The sequence below is a fragment of the Nannobrachium achirus genome, assembly GCF_963921795.1.
Source record: "Nannobrachium achirus genome assembly, chromosome: 23".
Taxonomy (NCBI): domain Eukaryota; kingdom Metazoa; phylum Chordata; class Actinopteri; order Myctophiformes; family Myctophidae; genus Nannobrachium; species Nannobrachium achirus.
The window spans coordinates 18396592-18413366 of NC_137830.1; the positions used below are offsets into that span (position 1 = coordinate 18396592).

Here is a 16775-nt window from a genome sequence, read left to right on the forward strand (position 1 = left end):
ATATAAAACATTTTTATCTGCTATGTTACTTTTCAATGTGCACACTGTGCAATTTTATAGAGGTATCTAAAGAGTACAAAGTACGTTCTGAACGTGCCAAGGATTTAGTGTTGCCATGTTCGCTTATTATAAGCGAACATGAGCATAAGCTTATTATCGCTTATTTGTCTGTGAAGTTGCTTGTAAATATTGGTTGTTGCAGGTGGCGTCTTGGCCTGGGTGTGTGTGGGGGAGGGGGTCCACGATCCCCAGGGGGTCCGCGGAGGTACTGCAAGGGGTCCGCAAAATTATTGCTTGATTGTTGAACATGAATAAATAAATACATTTCTTTTACTATTTTTCCCCCAAATGTCAATTTATCTTCAAATATTTTTTAAAACATTTTCCACATTTATGTTAAAAATAAAACATGCTTACTGTGCAATTGACATATTGTTGATAGTATTATTGATATGGTTCTCAGTTAATAAGGTATGCCTATGTATTCATGTTTAAAATAAAAGTATGAATATGTTACACATGAATATATAGCCTACAAATGTTGTAGCCTCTACGAGGTGGTAATTAAGGGGATTGCTCCATCTCTGCTTCATTTTGAAGGTCCCTGGCCCTGTTCTAAAGTGAACAAGTTGCTTAATATTTATTTATTTTTTATTGATTGAATCATGTATTAGAAGCCTGGAAAACGTACAGTTTTATGACAGTAGGCATACTTGTACTCATTGGTACAAGGTCAACTAAAAGGAGATCATAGTAAGCTTTTCGTCTTATTTTAAGTCATTTTATGTAGGCCTATCTCATAACATTGAAAGAGACCGATGGAGCACAGTAGGCTACTTTGCATAGGATATGCAGTAACAAGGGAATGGGCTTTTTATTGTTTTAACCAGTGGTCTAAGTGGTGATGGTGGTACCAACGTTTTTTACTTGAGTAAAAGTATCATCAATATTATCAATGTTTTGATCAATTGAGTACAAAGGACCCCATGGAAACAAGCCATAGCCTACTTATACTTTTTTGGAAAAATAATTTTAGCAGAACTTGTACTGTACTGTAGCCTACTTCTCTGTACCTGTCTCTACAAACTGTAAGTAATCAATCAATACAGCAATTTAGAAATAATCTTAAAGTTAAGTTAAACTCAGGAATTAAAAATGAATGATATTAAAATATAATTAAAGTACCAATATAGAAAGTGCTCATTATGCAGAATGTCGCATTTGACAAGTTATCAAAATCTTAGCAGATCTATAGCTTGTTGATGGTTATTTTCAATACAGCAGTAAGTGCTCATAAAAGCCTAGTACCTGCCTGGCCCTAGTTGGTTATTTTGGTCTTGTTTTCCTAGGCCTGGTTGCTTATTTCTCAGAACCTGGCAACACTACCAGAAACGATACATGACGGAGGATGACGCTGTTTAGATGCCTCAATAAAATTATACAGTGTGCACATAAAAAAACAATTGATTGGAAAACAACCTGTGATATGCATTTTTTTATATTCCTGGACCGATTAACTGACAAAGGAGACAAACGTTCAGAAATAATGTATTCACAAGCATGATCCAGCTGGCTGTCATCCTTCTGCCATGGACTCCATTGCAGTTCACACAACTTCCGGTCACAGTTTTGGCTCCCATGAGCGTCAATGGCGGATGCCCAGCCGTTTTGGCGACCATACCTTCTTATATAATATATCTTGATTTCCACTCCCCTTCTCTCGCCAAACACTTCCCACTTGTAATAATGTTGGAAAATGAATTCTTCCAAGAAAAAATAACGCACAACGCACATACTCCGTTGTTCAAGTTGAAACTGCCAAAGCAGTATTACTAAGAACAAAGAAGGTGGCTCGCAACTCACTTTTAGTAGCTCCAATCTTTATTTATGACGACAAAGCAGCGTGAATAAACTGTTTCGACCGCCTCGGTAATTATGTAGTCACATCCGTCATTAAAGTCGTCTAGATGATGATGGCTTTAGATAGCGAGGAGGATAAGGAAAGCAACGATCAAACAGATGGTCATATGGTTACTGAGGAAGACCAAGACGGTCAAAACATTTATTCACACTGTTTTGTCGTCATAAATAAAGATTGGAGCTACTAAAAGTGAGTTGCGAAACACCTTTGCTGTTCTTATGAATTCTAGCCAGATTCCTGATCTTTTTAACCCAAGTCTATATATTTGTCTATACTGGCGCTATAGTAGGCTGCTGTATATTTTGGCCTTTAACTCAAATGAACCTTTGCAAGACCCCAAAAAGTGTAATGAATTATTGGGTTCTGTAACAATACGCCCCAGCATAGAATGCCTCAGTTAAACTCTAATGCCATGCTGCTAATAGATGTCATCTTTCTCTCTCCAAATTGAGTTAATCTTGATGCGCTTTGCAAAATTGCATCATGTAGTCTACAGTATCCTGTACGTATGTAAGCTACTGTATACAAACAATTAGAGACTTCTAAAGGGGTTGCTGTCAAGTGACTGTCTTGTGATCTGTCCTTTATTAGTTTAGCTGAGGTGATACGATCCTTAAGCAGACTGTCTAGGCTTTAGTACAAACAAGCTTATCTCCGGAAACGCTATTATAAGGGACATCATTTAATGGTTATAATTATCTTCATCAGGCTGAGGGATAGGGACAGAGATGATGTTTTTTGCCCTTTGTTTGTGTGTGTGTGTGTGTGTGTGTGTGTGCGTGCGTGCGTGCGTGCGTGCGTGCGTGCGTGCGGGCGGGCGGGCGGGCGGGCGGGGCGTGCGGGCGGGCGTGCGGGCGGGAGTTTGGAGCTAATCTCAGACATTACCGATTCTCCAGCATGCACAGATTCTCCAAATGTCTCGGCAGTCGGGAGTCATGTGACAATGACAGTCAAACGTCTGTTTGATGTTATACTGTTTAATTTCTTCCAAAAGTAGTGGCCTATTTCTTACAAAAAACACCATCGTCAAGGTTGTACTTTATTGTTACATCTTTTGTACAGGTACATAAGCGGGCCCTTTCCCACTGCGCCCGATAACGATAACGACATGTCGGCGTTCACGTCAATTATGTTGCGTTATCGTTGTGGTGTGGACACTACCATCCTCTCTCATCCACTTCAATGGAGAAATATATTTGTTGTCGTTATCGTATCGCGCTGCCGTGGGAAGGGGCCTTATAACTTGATCCTGACCACAACATTCAATCAACACCAAATTCGAATCACGTTGAGTGGCCTCTATAGAGCGCACCTCCAAAACGCTTTCATTTCTGCCTATAAGGGGTCCCACAAATCAAATGTGAAAAGTTGAACCGTGCCTTATGTCATAGAAATGCTATTCCTCCGGTAGCTTCCTCAAGGTCCTGATGTCTGCAACTTTGGCATAGCCCTGGGGTTAGGCCACCCAGGTGCCTACTGCCTACAAGCTTGTTAAACTTGTAAGCTTGTCTTTTGAAAGAACTTTACAAGCTTTACCCAAACGTAAATCTGTGCACATGAAACGATGTGCTCAAGCTCAACTAAGCTCATGTGACAGCCTATTTTAATTGGACCGACAGAGAGTACCATAGGTCAAATAAGGCCTAAAGGTCTTTGCACACTTCTTTTTCGGGCCGAATTTCGGAGTGAATTTCGGAGCGTGTTAATAAAAGAATCAACCCCACGTTATGTCAATCACGTTTGCACACCGCCGCCTGTTTCGTATTTATTTTCGGTCCAGGGTTGATTTTTTTCCGATTTTCGCAACAGTCGCCACTGGGTCCTTTGCTCTCTCCCTCTTCTCTCTCTCTCCTTGGCCTGAGAAATGCTTTAGAGGATTTAGTATTTTCCAAAATGCAACGAAAACACGCAGTGCAGTGTGCAACCAGCTTAACTCCTTTCTGTTCTTCGCGCCTGCATCGATGACTTAAAGGAGAGATGGAACCAAGCAGAGACAGCATGTACTGTAGTGTAGAAGTGACTAAAAAAGAAAGATATTAAAGAGAAAAAACAACAAAAACAACAGAATGAGAGATGCAGAACATTTTCTGAATTGATCCCTTATATGGGCAAGCCCATACATGGGCATATCGGTCGGATCAGAGCCTTGTATTAGAGAGAGTCGTGCCACCTACATTCACTTCATGAGGCCAGGTCTTCTACGCACACATCTGTTGGCGAATTAACCAGGAAGTTTCCAGAATGCATTGAAGTCTATGAGGGAAAAGTGAAATTTCAAGTTACATGAACCACGTGACCGGCGCTGTTTCTGGCAGAACTCTCTAATCGGATCAGCGGTTCTGGACACCCGGATCTCCATACATATTTACCTACCGATATGCCCATTGTCCAACCGACCTGTCAGTCCCCCGGGTGCACACGCAACACGTTTGAAGTCAGTCGGTCCCATACATAATGGGCATAACCATTACAGTATATTACATTTTGTACTCAAGTAAAAGAATTAATACTGCAATGTAGAAATACTTTGTTACAATTAAAAGTCTGGGAATTCAAAATGTACTTCACGTTGCAAGCCGCGGCAGAACCCTCTGAACAGAGGTAGCGCCGAAGAAATAAGCCATTTATTTACAAACATGTTTTAAAAAAACAAAGCCCACATGATAACAACACGTAATGGAGTGCTCGATACAGCGTACATATTCATCCTGCAGAGGTCGGCGATCTTACTTTGGCGAGGCGGAGGGGAGATCAATTCCATTCGTTTACGTGCGGCGAAGCAGGGAAAGGAGCGATAGAGAAGCGGCGCCCGAACGTGATTGAAACCGCGATCCACGAACAGAGACAAAGAGTAGCCATCTTGTGTGTCCTTCTTGTCGAGTTTCAACACTGGGGAGAGTATGAGGCCACTCCTGGCCAGCCATCCATCCAGAATGTGAGTCAACGGCGTGGCCTGCTGGATATTACGAGTATCACACCCAGCACCAGAAAATTACTGTGAGAGCATATTAACCGTTTCAGATAGCTCCAAAAAGACAGAGAGAAGAATGGCCGATGTTTTTTTTTTTTATTATTATCATTTATATCAAAAGTCCGGGAATAGACGTGTGGCTGATGGGACCCAGTAGGAAGTCCGAGGGAGTACGACCAGGCTTAGAAGGTGTTAAAATACCTCAAAATTACCTACAATTCCTACAGTACTCAAGTAAATGTATTTAGTTACTTAACACCACTGATGTCAACCAGTGTTTGATTCCATATTGTACTCTTCTGTCAATAATGATCATTTGACAGCTACGCTTCAGTCAACTTTGACTACAGACAGCAGTGTACTGTGTGGTATCATCAGAGCCTTATTGGCTTTAATGGGAACACATAGGAAATGACAGTGTAGTGGTAATGCAACTCTATGGGTTTAAAACAGACCCAAATGCCGATTGGGGGTTTTGCTGTGTACTGGCTTGTTTTGTCTGGATTTAGATGATTCAATGTCCTGGCCCTGATGACAATAACAGACATAGTTGAAGCATTATGTGTGTAGCAAAATATGTGTGTGTGTGTGCGTGCGTGCGTGCGTGTGTGCACGTGTGTGTGTGTGTAGGTGTGTGTGTGTGTGTGTGTGTGTGTGTGTGTGTGTGTGTGTGTGTGTGTGTGCGTGTGTGCGTGCGTGCGTGCGTGCGTGCGTGCGTGCGTGCGTGCGTGCGTGCGTGCGTGCGCGCGTGCGTGCGTGTGTGTGTGTGCATGCATGCGTGTGTGCGGACAATAAATCCTCATGTGGTTGTGTTCCGTCGAACCAACATAAAGTAAACAGCACGGGTCACTCTTTCTGTCCTCATTTTAACCATATATATTAGAAGATGAATTGGTAGAAATAGAGCAACATGTGGTTTTTGATTGTGTATCTTGTTTATGTTGAGATGAGAAGTGTATTTATGTCTTTGGTGGGATGGATAATGCTTTGACCATGTACTGTAGTTGGTCTGTGTCACATAAAACTTCTCTGACTCTAAAAATCACACTCGTGTGAACTGAGCGGTGGAGGCTTCGTGTGTGTGTGTGTGTCTGTGTGTCTGTGTGTGTGTGTGTGTGTGTGTGTGTGTGTGTGTGTGTGTGTGTGTGTGTGTGTGCGTGCGTGCGTGCGTGCGTGTGAATGTGAGCGTGAGTGAGAGTGTGCCTGGCCTAGCCTGAACAACAGCGCCCCTCCCTTAACATGTGTGGTCAGAAAAGGTATTGCAGGCTACATACAGACAGACAGACAGACAGACAGACAGACAGACAGACACGTACACACACATACCCACACACACGGCCACGTATAGGAGACGGTGTGACCACCGCTCAAAAACAAAAGCTTGAGGTGGAGATTACACAGATTGTTACACAGAAGATCCACAGTGAATTTTCAAGTCATGATGTCATGCAAGAAAGGCACCAAATCCTTGCCCCTGCCGTCTCTTTTCAAAAGGTTTTAACGCCTAATGCATTTATTTCACCCCAATTCTATTTCCCCTCGTTGCAGACATTTGCAAAACAATCCTTCCAAAATGTTTAGTTTTGTGTTCTTAGTTTAGCTCCTTCTTTTTTCTTCTTGAGCTTGTTGAGGGTTCCATGTTGTTAAATTCCTGCAGTTCCCTGAAGCTCTGCTTCACACACTAACACTATATTTAGTTTTTCACACACCATTTTAATGTGCTTATTTTGATCATAAAGACCCAATTACTGAATGTCAAGTCTCCACAGGTTTTCTTCAGAATAATGTCAGACACTGATTTACCAGGGGCCTTTTCCACCGGCAAAGAACCGGTTCACTGAACCAGTGCCGGTTCAACTATCTTGGAACCTCGGTTCATTCTTGGAACCTTGGTTCGTTCTTGCGAACCGGCTTGCGTTTCCACCAGATTGAACCATGATTGAACCAGAGGAACCAAGGATTTTGTGGTTCCCGTTCGGAAACCAACTTTTACGGTTCGGAACCAACTCTGGTTCTCATGGAAAAGCTCACCTCTGGTTCATCCCATAGGCGGGGGAAAGAGCCAGAACTGGTTCTTTGCCAGTGGAAAAGGCCCTGTCCCATCCTAATTTACAGTACACTTTAAGACCGAATAAGACATAATAAAGCCAGCAGGTGCCGGTGCCAGAGAATGTATTCGCTCTTTCTGCTATTCTGTCTTTGTTTCTGTCTAATAAAACATATTAGTTCTAATTACCAACACATCAAACATATAATTTTCCGAATGTCTGTCTGTCTGTCTGAGTGAGTGTCTGTCTGAGTGAGTGTCTGTCTGTCTGTCACAGCGTTTCTCCTCAGAGGCTGGAGCAATTGATCTGAAATCGCATCACCATTAGCATATGAACACACCTGACATAACTGTGAAGCCCGTTTGTCACTTTCACAAATCATATGCTGTATATTAGCATTTTTATGGTGTATCTATATATATTCTGCATCTAGCATGAGGCATATCTATTCTGCATCTAGCATGAGGCAACATGTTTAACCAGCTCTGTGTGTGTGTGTGTGTGTGTGTGTGTGTGTGTGCGTGTGCGTGTGTGCGTGCGTGCGTGCGTGCGGGCGGGCGGGGGAGTGGGGGTGTCTAGCCCTGTTACAGATGTTGTCCAAAAATCATGCAGATCGGTACACAGTATCTCTATAGCCATTAAACGAAACGGGTATTTCTTACATTGATGCTCCTACATATTATCATGCAAGCACCAGTTAAAGTTACTTTCCATCCCTCATATACTGTGTGCACAGTACACATCCCATAACCCACACACTGCAAATAATTTCGGAGCTCATATCTTTGAACGGGTAAGGGCTAGTTATTTCTTATTTTGGCTTTATAATGTTTTATGTCTTAAAGTGTACTGTAAATTAGGATGGGACCAAAGGCCCTTCAGAGTTACAGACCTGATATGGTCATTTAGGGCTGTGTTTCTGGTAATATATAGTGTCCATTCATTCTTTATGTCTGTGGCAAAAATGAAACCTTTACAAAAATGTCCAGCACAAGCCAGTATGGTGATGACCCCTGTTAATGGAGCGTGGGTCCACTAACTCCAGAGACAACAAAAGAACTCCTGTCTGAAGATTGAATTAGTCTGAAGGCTGATAGTCGGCAGTGGTGGATGAAGTACAAGATTATTTTACTTGAGTAAAAGCATCAATACTGCAATGTAGAAATACTCCGATACAAGTAAAAGTCCAGAATTCAAAATGTACTTGAGTAAAAGTATGAAAGTAAAATATAACCTGCCAACGCTGGGTGAGTAGCTAATATATGGACAGTGCGAAGCCATTGGTTTCTATGCAGCGCAACTGAAGTATTTTGGGTCCTTGGCATGGGTGTCGCTATCATAGATTGAAATGCGACCAGAGGAGGCTATTAATTGGCTGCCAACGGTCACGTGCAACCGCAGAGATACATGGGAGAATGTGGTCGGAGCCTCCCGAAATACAGCACACGAAGAAGAACACAGCCGGCTGGTATCAGTTTATTTGGCCACGCCCCCCGCAACTTTATCATCAATTTTAACATAAATGGGACCTTATTTTCACAAAACACATATCATCGTGATTGAAAGGTAATTTTAACTAGCGATAGGAAAGTATTTATGAAAATGTTAATAAAGGTTAGAAAACAAAAGGGGAAAATGAATGGGGTCCCAATGGAGAACAATTATTTTTGCGATCGGCCGGGGGGGGGGGGGGGAACAGCGCAACTAGCGGCCAATGATAGGAAGTTTTAGTTCCGTATTGGAATCATTTTAAATCGGCGGAACTATGCTGTACTTACTGTAAGTACAGTACTTAAGTAAATGTACTTAGTTACTTTACACCACTCACAGTCGGGGCATGCAAGTATAAACTCTTTGAGTTGGGGGTATAACTTATGAGACACTGCAGCTGTTTGTTCTTCTGCTATGGATCGTCATGGGATTCTGTTAAAAGGATATAACTTTGGGTTGCTTATCTTGGATCTGAGCTGGGCCAGTGGATGACAGGTGAATTCATGGTCCCTCGCTATTTTCATTCAGAAAACACATTTTTGGTCGGCATGTTCCTGGATGAAGGGACCATGAGGGGAGGGGAGGACTGGTCAGTCCTTTCAGGGTGCAGAGCCACATGGGTCATATAACGTTTTAACATGTTTAGGCTTATGCACATGTAAAGAAGTATTGATTGATAGTTAAAAGACGGTTTCGTTTTTGACTATATACTAGTAAGACGCCTCAGGGCGACATGCAACCTCGCCCTAAAGGGTGAGGTCGCGCCAATTATTGGCCATCTGGCCAGTGATGTACAGTATATCGGACCAGTTACCCATACTGTATATAGAGACCCCTGGTACCCATATATTGAGATCCATCCCTTTTATGCCCATACGAGATCCCTGTCTGAAACAGCCACACAGATATGGGCTGTCTTCTTCCATATATTTGTCATTCCCATATGAGGTCCTGTTAGATATGGGCTTAATATTGATGACATCAGGGATCTCCATATATGGGCATAAAAGGGAAATCTGTTCTGGTTCCCATGACATCACAACATACAAATCCCTTGTATGCCATTGCCCATACATGGAGATCCCTATATGAACCAGCCAGGACTTTTACATAGGTGATGTCACCTGTGATATCACCTATGATGTCACAGTGATGTGTCAGGGGATCCACAGTGTCAGGGGTGACCTTCAGACAGACAGAGATACGCGGACAAGATGTGCCGGTTTTCATAGTTATCATAGACCTACGGTCGCAATTAACTTCTGCTTCACTAAATGTGTGTGTGTGTGTGTGTGTGTGTGTGTGTGTGTGTGTGTGTGTGTGTGTGTGTGTGTGTGTGTGTGTGTGTGTGTGTGTGTGTGTGTGTGTGTGTGTGTGTGTGTGTGTGTGTGTGCGCGTGCGTGCGTGCGTGTGTGTGTGTGTGCGTGTCACATCCCTCCAGGTATAAGGACTACAGAGAACCCCCTTGGTCTCCAGATGCCTACCAGTTCTCTAAACAGTACTGGTGTGTTCTGGCTGCCAGACTGGCCTTTGTCATCCTCTTCCAGGTGAGACAGAGAGAAGAGAGCACTTAGAACTGCAGACTCACCTCTTCAGACTCCATTTAAGCACATATAGCACTTACCGTAGCACTTACTGAAATTATAAGTTGTTATGAAGTTTTTACTGAATAGGTGCTCGGTCAACAGTACCTGTTTTCTTAGTGATGTTTTGATGTACTGAGGTATTATATTGCTTATTGTAAATCGCTCTGGATTAAGAGTGTACTAAATGCTTAAATTGAAAATTGAAAGAGAGACAGAAGATGCTCTGTTTGTGTGTGTGTGTGGGGGGGTGGGGGGGTATTCCTATTGGATCTGAGGAGAGGAGTGGGAGGTCGGTGGAGGTGGTGCCAGATTTATCGGCTGATAACGCAGATAATATATCGGCCGAAACGGCGAGAGAGGCACTTCCGCGTTGGGTGTGGCCTCTGCTCAGATCCGGTAGGAAAAACCTGTGCGCGGGGGGGACAGACAGAGAGCTCACCAGTGGCTTAACACAGTGGTCCTCAAACTTTTTCATGTCAAGGCCCCCCAAATTGACACTTGTTATTTGAAAATATATGCCATAAGAGATGATTTCCACGGCTCTAGCAGTGATTCTCAAACATTTCAATTTCAGGGACCCCCAGTTTGACATGCATTTTAGGCTACGAACCCCCATTTTATGGCATTTCTACAAATAGAACACGTTAGGGTCCATTTGGTTCCTAAGTATAATTTTCATGGGGACCTGGAACTCCCTCAAGGACCCCTGGTTTGAGAAACAATGGCTTAACATATAAAATGTTACAACAATATTATTCCATCCATCTGTCTATTCACCTTCCTCCCTCTCCCTCCTCCCTCGTCCGTCCAGAACCTGGTGATGTTCCTGAGCATGCTGGTGGCCTGGGTGATCCCCGACGTGCCCAAGAACATCGTGGAGCAGGTGAAGAGGGAGAAGACGCTGCTGGTGGATGTCTTCCTCCGCGAGGAGAAGGAGAAGTTCCAGCTCATCCAGAGCCTCTTCAACAAGGACCCGTCCAGCCTCCAGCCCTCCCAGCAGCCCCCTGCCTCCTCCTCTGGCGGCAGCCAGCCACTGGGCCAGGCCGGGCACCCCGAGGCTGGGGGCCGCTATGGTACTCTACCCCCAGGCCTCTCGCAGGGCCTGGCGGGGGACGGCGGGGTCAGCGGGCCCAGGGTCCGGTGTCGAGCGGCCAGCTTCAGCCAGTTCAGCAGCAGGAAGGACACGTCCACGCACACGGCCGTGTGACGCAGAGAGAGAGAGAGAGAGAGCAGTGGTGGAAAAAAAGTACTGTTTTTGTTTTCTATTATTCACATGAGTCACACCGCCCAAATAGTTCTGCCTATGAGAGGAGTGGATTCCGCCAATGCATTTCAACGGGAATGGCGTGGATTGTATGTTCTTGAGCGGTATTTCAGCGTGCCGCGCGGACCTTTGCGCTTAGGCTTGAAGCACTGTTTTTTCCACTCTGTCCAATCGGGTGAGTCGAAAGGCGGGCCGTCCCAAGACTGAGGAAGTGTCAAGTGGTTGTAGCTATACGTGCAGGGGCGTCACAAGGGGGGGAAACGTGGGACTGAGTTACTAGGGCCCAAGGTGGAGGGGCCTTAATTATTTTATGCTTTAGCTATTGAAAAATAGCTGGTATACAAGCTCACAGCTTATAGATCTGCTATTTTTGAAAAGTCATGTGTGCAAATCTTTGAATATATGTACTTTTTAAGCGAACATTTGTAACTCAAACTTTGCTTCTGGGTGGGTCCCTGGAACTAAATATTTTGAGATTTGGGTCTGTGGCCAAATACATATCATTTTGGGGGTCCTTCACATGAAAAGGTTTGAGCACCACTGACATAGAAACATAGGTTTTTCAAAAAAGGATTTGAAATATTCAGACTTCAAATTTTCACAATTTTCCAAAAATAGCAGATCTACAAGCTCGCAAGCGCGGCACTCGGTGCCGCGCTGTGAGCTTGTATATCTGCTATTTTTCAATAGTTAAAGCACAAAAAAATTGAGTGAATCCTTGTACCGAGGGCCCAGAATGTGGTGCGACACCCCTGTATACGTGTGTCATTGGTAATTGGGAGAATCCGCTGGCTGAGTTTATCAGCCGCCAGACATACTTTGGTGTGACCGTGCCCTTACAAGCAAAAGCCTGGGATTCGAAATGTTTACTTGAGTGACAGAGTGTTGGTATCAAAAAGCACCAAAAGTATGAAGTACTCGCTAAGCAGAAAGCCACGTTTCACAAGCACTCACAGCGTGTAAAATGTAGAACAATCTTTTGAGAATAGCAGATCTGCAAGCTCACAATGCGGGGGGATGCGACACATTGTGAGCTTGTAGATTGGACGAAATGTATACGGAGCTCAAGCGTGGTTACTGTATGTTCTGTAATAATAATCCGAATCTACAGATTAACTACAGTGCAACTAAACTTGTCAAATAAATGTAGTGGAGTAAAAGTACAATATTTGCCTCTGAGATGTAGTGGAGTAGAATGTACTTATAGTAGTTACTTTACACCACTGGCAGAGAGGCTCTGTTCACTCACACACTGCAGTAGAAAAAGAGTTTGGATGGCACTGACTGAAGGACAATCTGTATGACTGTAGTCACTGTACAGGTGTAGATACAGTGGTTCTCAAATGTTCTAACTTCAAGCCCCCCCCCCCCCCCCCCCCCATAACTCTGGAAGTGTGTCTATTCTACATCTAGCATAGGGCAAGACTCAAATTTAGAGTGAACATTTTTTTCCTCAAATCTTTGCTTCTGGGGGTCCCTGGAACAAAATATTTTTAGATGGGGGTCAAGGACCCCCCAAATTATATGTATTTGGTCGATCGTGGACCCCCATATCAAGATATTTTGTTCCAGGGACCCCCAGAAGTAAAGATTTTAGTTCAAGATGTTGAATTTCAGTCTTGCCTTAAAGGACAACCGTAGTTTTTTACTACAAGGGTTCATATTTTAGATTGTAATTAAAGAATATAAAAGATGAGTGTTAAAATTATTTCATTTACTTCTTTCTATTGTTTTAGAGATTCTTATTTCAGTGGTTGGGGGCATGCATACAAGTGGCTAAATATGTCATTTTACACAGAATAAGCCCATTCCCAAGATACAACGCAACCTTTCATGGTTGGATGTGACTTTTGGGGGCTAGAAGTGTTACTGTAAATAGCAATACAGAAACTGCTGGCTTATTGTGTCTAAAAAGACATATTTAGCCACTTGTACGCATGCCCCCATGCGTACGCATGCCCCACATTTTAGCACGGTAAACGCAATAAAACAAAAGAACGAAGCAAATGAAAACATTTTAACACTCACCTTTTCTTTTCTCTAATTACAATCTAAAATATGAACCCTTGTTGTAAAAAACCAAAGTTGTCCTTTATGCTAAATGCAGAATAGATACACGCGCACAAATGTATCCACAAGTTTCCAACGTCCCATCGTTCATTGGGCAGAAGGTGTGCGGCAGCTTCCGGCGTCGCAGCCGAGTGTGATCTACAAGCTCACAACGCTTGCATCTGCGACGTGACGTGAGCTTGTATGTCTGCTGTTCTCCGGAAGTGTCCCACAGATAATGCTACAGTAAATTCTCGCGGAAACAGGTGGATACATTGTGCATACGATGTACGTTTTGTACACTCCCGGCGTTACACAGAACCTGTAAGGTTCCGTTTGGGACCCCTTTGAGGACCGCTGAGGGTCCCTGGACCCCACTTTGAGAACCACTGGTGTCGAACATAATGCTGTGTTTGTGCGTGCGGGCATGTGTGTGTAGTGTTAGTGTACTGTATGTCTGTGTTGGTGATGAATCCAGGGTTAATTGACCATATTTACACAGTGGCCATTTTGCTCTGGGAATATGGCCAGTAGACTGTCATCACTGCTCCTTTTGGCCTCAGTTTCAAAAGCATCCATTCTATATGGTCTGATTGATCACCTGTTCAAATTGTCGTTGATGTTATTAAGGCTATTTTTGGTACTGATCTTCTGAGGCGGACTAAGCTTCATATAGCGTAGACGAGCAATAATAGTTATGATTCTAGAGTGGGCAAAGAGGCTATCCTTTACGGGTCCATTTTGGTTCCATTTGCATACACTCTCTCAGAGCTAAATGAACACTGTCTAAGATACTCACTGCTGTAGGTCTTCACGAGGAAACAGGAAAGAGGGTGACATCCACAGAGTTTCCCTAAACAGTGAAACAGGTTGGCCACTGCATGAATCCGTTTATCTCAAGCCTTTTCATTTCAAGGACCCCCAGTTTGATATCCAGGGGCGTGTGTCATTTGGGGCATCAGGGGTTTGGCAACAAGTGGTTAAAATCTAAAGCCTAAATGGGGACTTTGGAACAGTGAGAATGAGGATGTTTGTTGCTGCCTGCACCGAACCATTCGTTTACTTTTGTCCATCGAGATCGTGTTATCTAAACGTAGTCCCAGGTTGGAGTCGGCTAGTCTTCACCCTTGCATCGTATGGCAGATGGTAAAATGGTGCATTTGTAAAGCGCCTTTATCCAAGGCGCTTTTACAGAGATTGTGCATTACATTCACCCATTCACACACACACACACACACACACACACACACACACACACACACACACACACACACACACACACACACACACATACACACATTCATTCATACACCAATGGCAGAGGAAACCATGCAAGGCACCAACCTGCTCACCGGGAGCAACTAGGGGTTCAGAGTCTTGCTCAAGGAATCTTCGACACTAACTCTGGGGGAGCCCGGGATCGAACTGGGAACCCTCTGTGTTCTAAGACAGCATCTCTACCCCTGAGCCACTGCCGCCCCTAGATGGCTCATACACTACATGTTCACTGACACCTACTTTGCTGGAGGACCCGATAATGGTTACTGCCATGGATATCAATCAACCCGTCTTCGTACGGAGCAAATGCTCATAATGGATTGATGATTTCCTCTTCTGTGTTGGACGTGTACGCACTGATTTGCTATGTTCATTTATGGTCAATAAGTTGATCGTCCTCGCCTGTCCTGGAAGGACGACTTTTCAAACTTCATATAATTGGTCCTAACTAATGCTCATGATAATATGCTACCATTTTCGTCTGCTCCGTCTCAGAGAAGGGCTGTGGACAGTTCAGAAACCTGTCCACAAGTGACATCGTCGATGTGGGAATCCAAGCTAATAAAAGTACAGGCATTAATCTGAAATCTTGTTTGAAAAGGCAGGCAGGTTTCTGAACTGTCCACAGCCCTCCTCTGAGACAGAGTGACTAGACAAAAATGGTACCATATTATATTGAGCATTAGTGCAGAGGACCAATAATATGAAGATCGGCTGAAAATGGACAAGGTCGTCCTTTAAATCCTAAAATGTATAACTTGCTTAAAGTTAACTCATGTATGTTTTTCTCATATCATTGTACTGTCTATATCCTCTGAGAGCTTTTATTTATTTATCTTTGTTTTTATGATAAAATGTTAGCCCATTTCTACCACTTTCTACTCAAACGTAGGCTACCCCAAAAACAAACCAGGGTTGGTTTAATGTGTATTTCGTCATTGTTGGGTGGAAACCTTGTATGTCCAAAACCTTACTGTTTTTGTGCGTTATTTAAAAAAAGATATAAAATAGTGAAAATAGCCGATCTACCAGCACACAACGCCTCGCGTCGCGAGGCGTTGTGTGCTGGTAGATCTGCTATTTTACTACTTTTTTGCGACACTTTTGTTGGATGAAGTAGGGCTTTAATTTACGAAAAAACACATTTGAAACTTCATGGAGATACAAGGTTTCTGCTTGACAGTAACGATATATACCGTGTGGATTTCTCATTCGCCGCAGAAGCACACTCCTGCACGGCTCTACACCATAGGAGCCATGCCGTAATGAATACATTTAGTGAAGTGGATTTTTCACGGAGGTCTGACCTTAAGCGTTTCTAAACTGGACTCAATGAAATCTTGAGACAAAACCAGTATCATAGGAGCTACTAAAACATGCTCTCTCTTGACGAGTGGTCCTCAAACTTTCTCATGCCAAGGACCCCCCCCCCCCCCCCCCCCCTCCCAAAAAAAATGATAAGTATTTGGCTGCGTCCCCGAAACCAATGCTCTAGTCTAGACTGTGTCACAACTCATTTCACAGAAGCATATGAAGAAACTCTTACGTGTAGCATTTTTTTTCTATTCATAAAACAGCTGTATATGATGTTTCTCATTATCTCAGGTACCTTTATATCCACTCATAGGCTTCTCTACTTTTTAGACCCCTATTATAAATAGAACATTAATCGGTAGCAGACTTGGGTGAGACAGTATGAAACCTGTACAGTATCTGTTCTTTGACCAAAAGGACTATTAGGCAAACAACGCTCTAGCTTTATATTTATTTACACAATTCAGGAGAGCTGAGAACGATACACTATATAGGAAGACAATGGCAGACTGCTACAGTATGTCAGCTTAGGGTATAGGTTAGCCACAAATTGCAACACTAGATTTTTTAAAATCGGTTGAATCTAGGGTTGCAATGCAGCCAATGCATCAAAACAGTTTTTTGCTATCTGATTGTATTAAACGACGTCAAACTCACCAATATGCTCTATGGAAAGCTTGGAGTATTTTCTTTCAAAGTGTTTGTTTCATAAAAACCCAGCGTGGACATGTTATGAGCTACTTTCTGTCAAGAAATTCAGTTCAGGCAGCAGGACATGGCGTTATAGAAGACGAGCGCTTCCAAAGTTCAACACTTGGAAAAAAAAAAACATGTCTGCTCGGATTTATTGAAA

The 16775-nt window shown here is 43.3% G+C and overlaps 1 protein-coding gene across 1 annotated transcript in view; it reads left to right on the top strand.

Moving 5' to 3' along the window:
• ano2b (anoctamin 2b) overlaps positions 1-11224 on the top strand; it is a gene marked incomplete at both ends in the record, with an annotated part of 161641 nt that extends 150417 nt beyond the window's left edge. Inside the window, 2 exons of the mRNA XM_080754235.1 lie at positions 9873-9978; positions 10829-11224. Of these exons, the coding sequence (XP_080610361.1) occupies positions 9873-9978; positions 10829-11224 (502 nt within the window). The remainder of the gene's footprint in view (positions 1-9872; positions 9979-10828) is intronic.
• Between the last annotated feature and the right edge of the window lie 5551 nt (positions 11225-16775).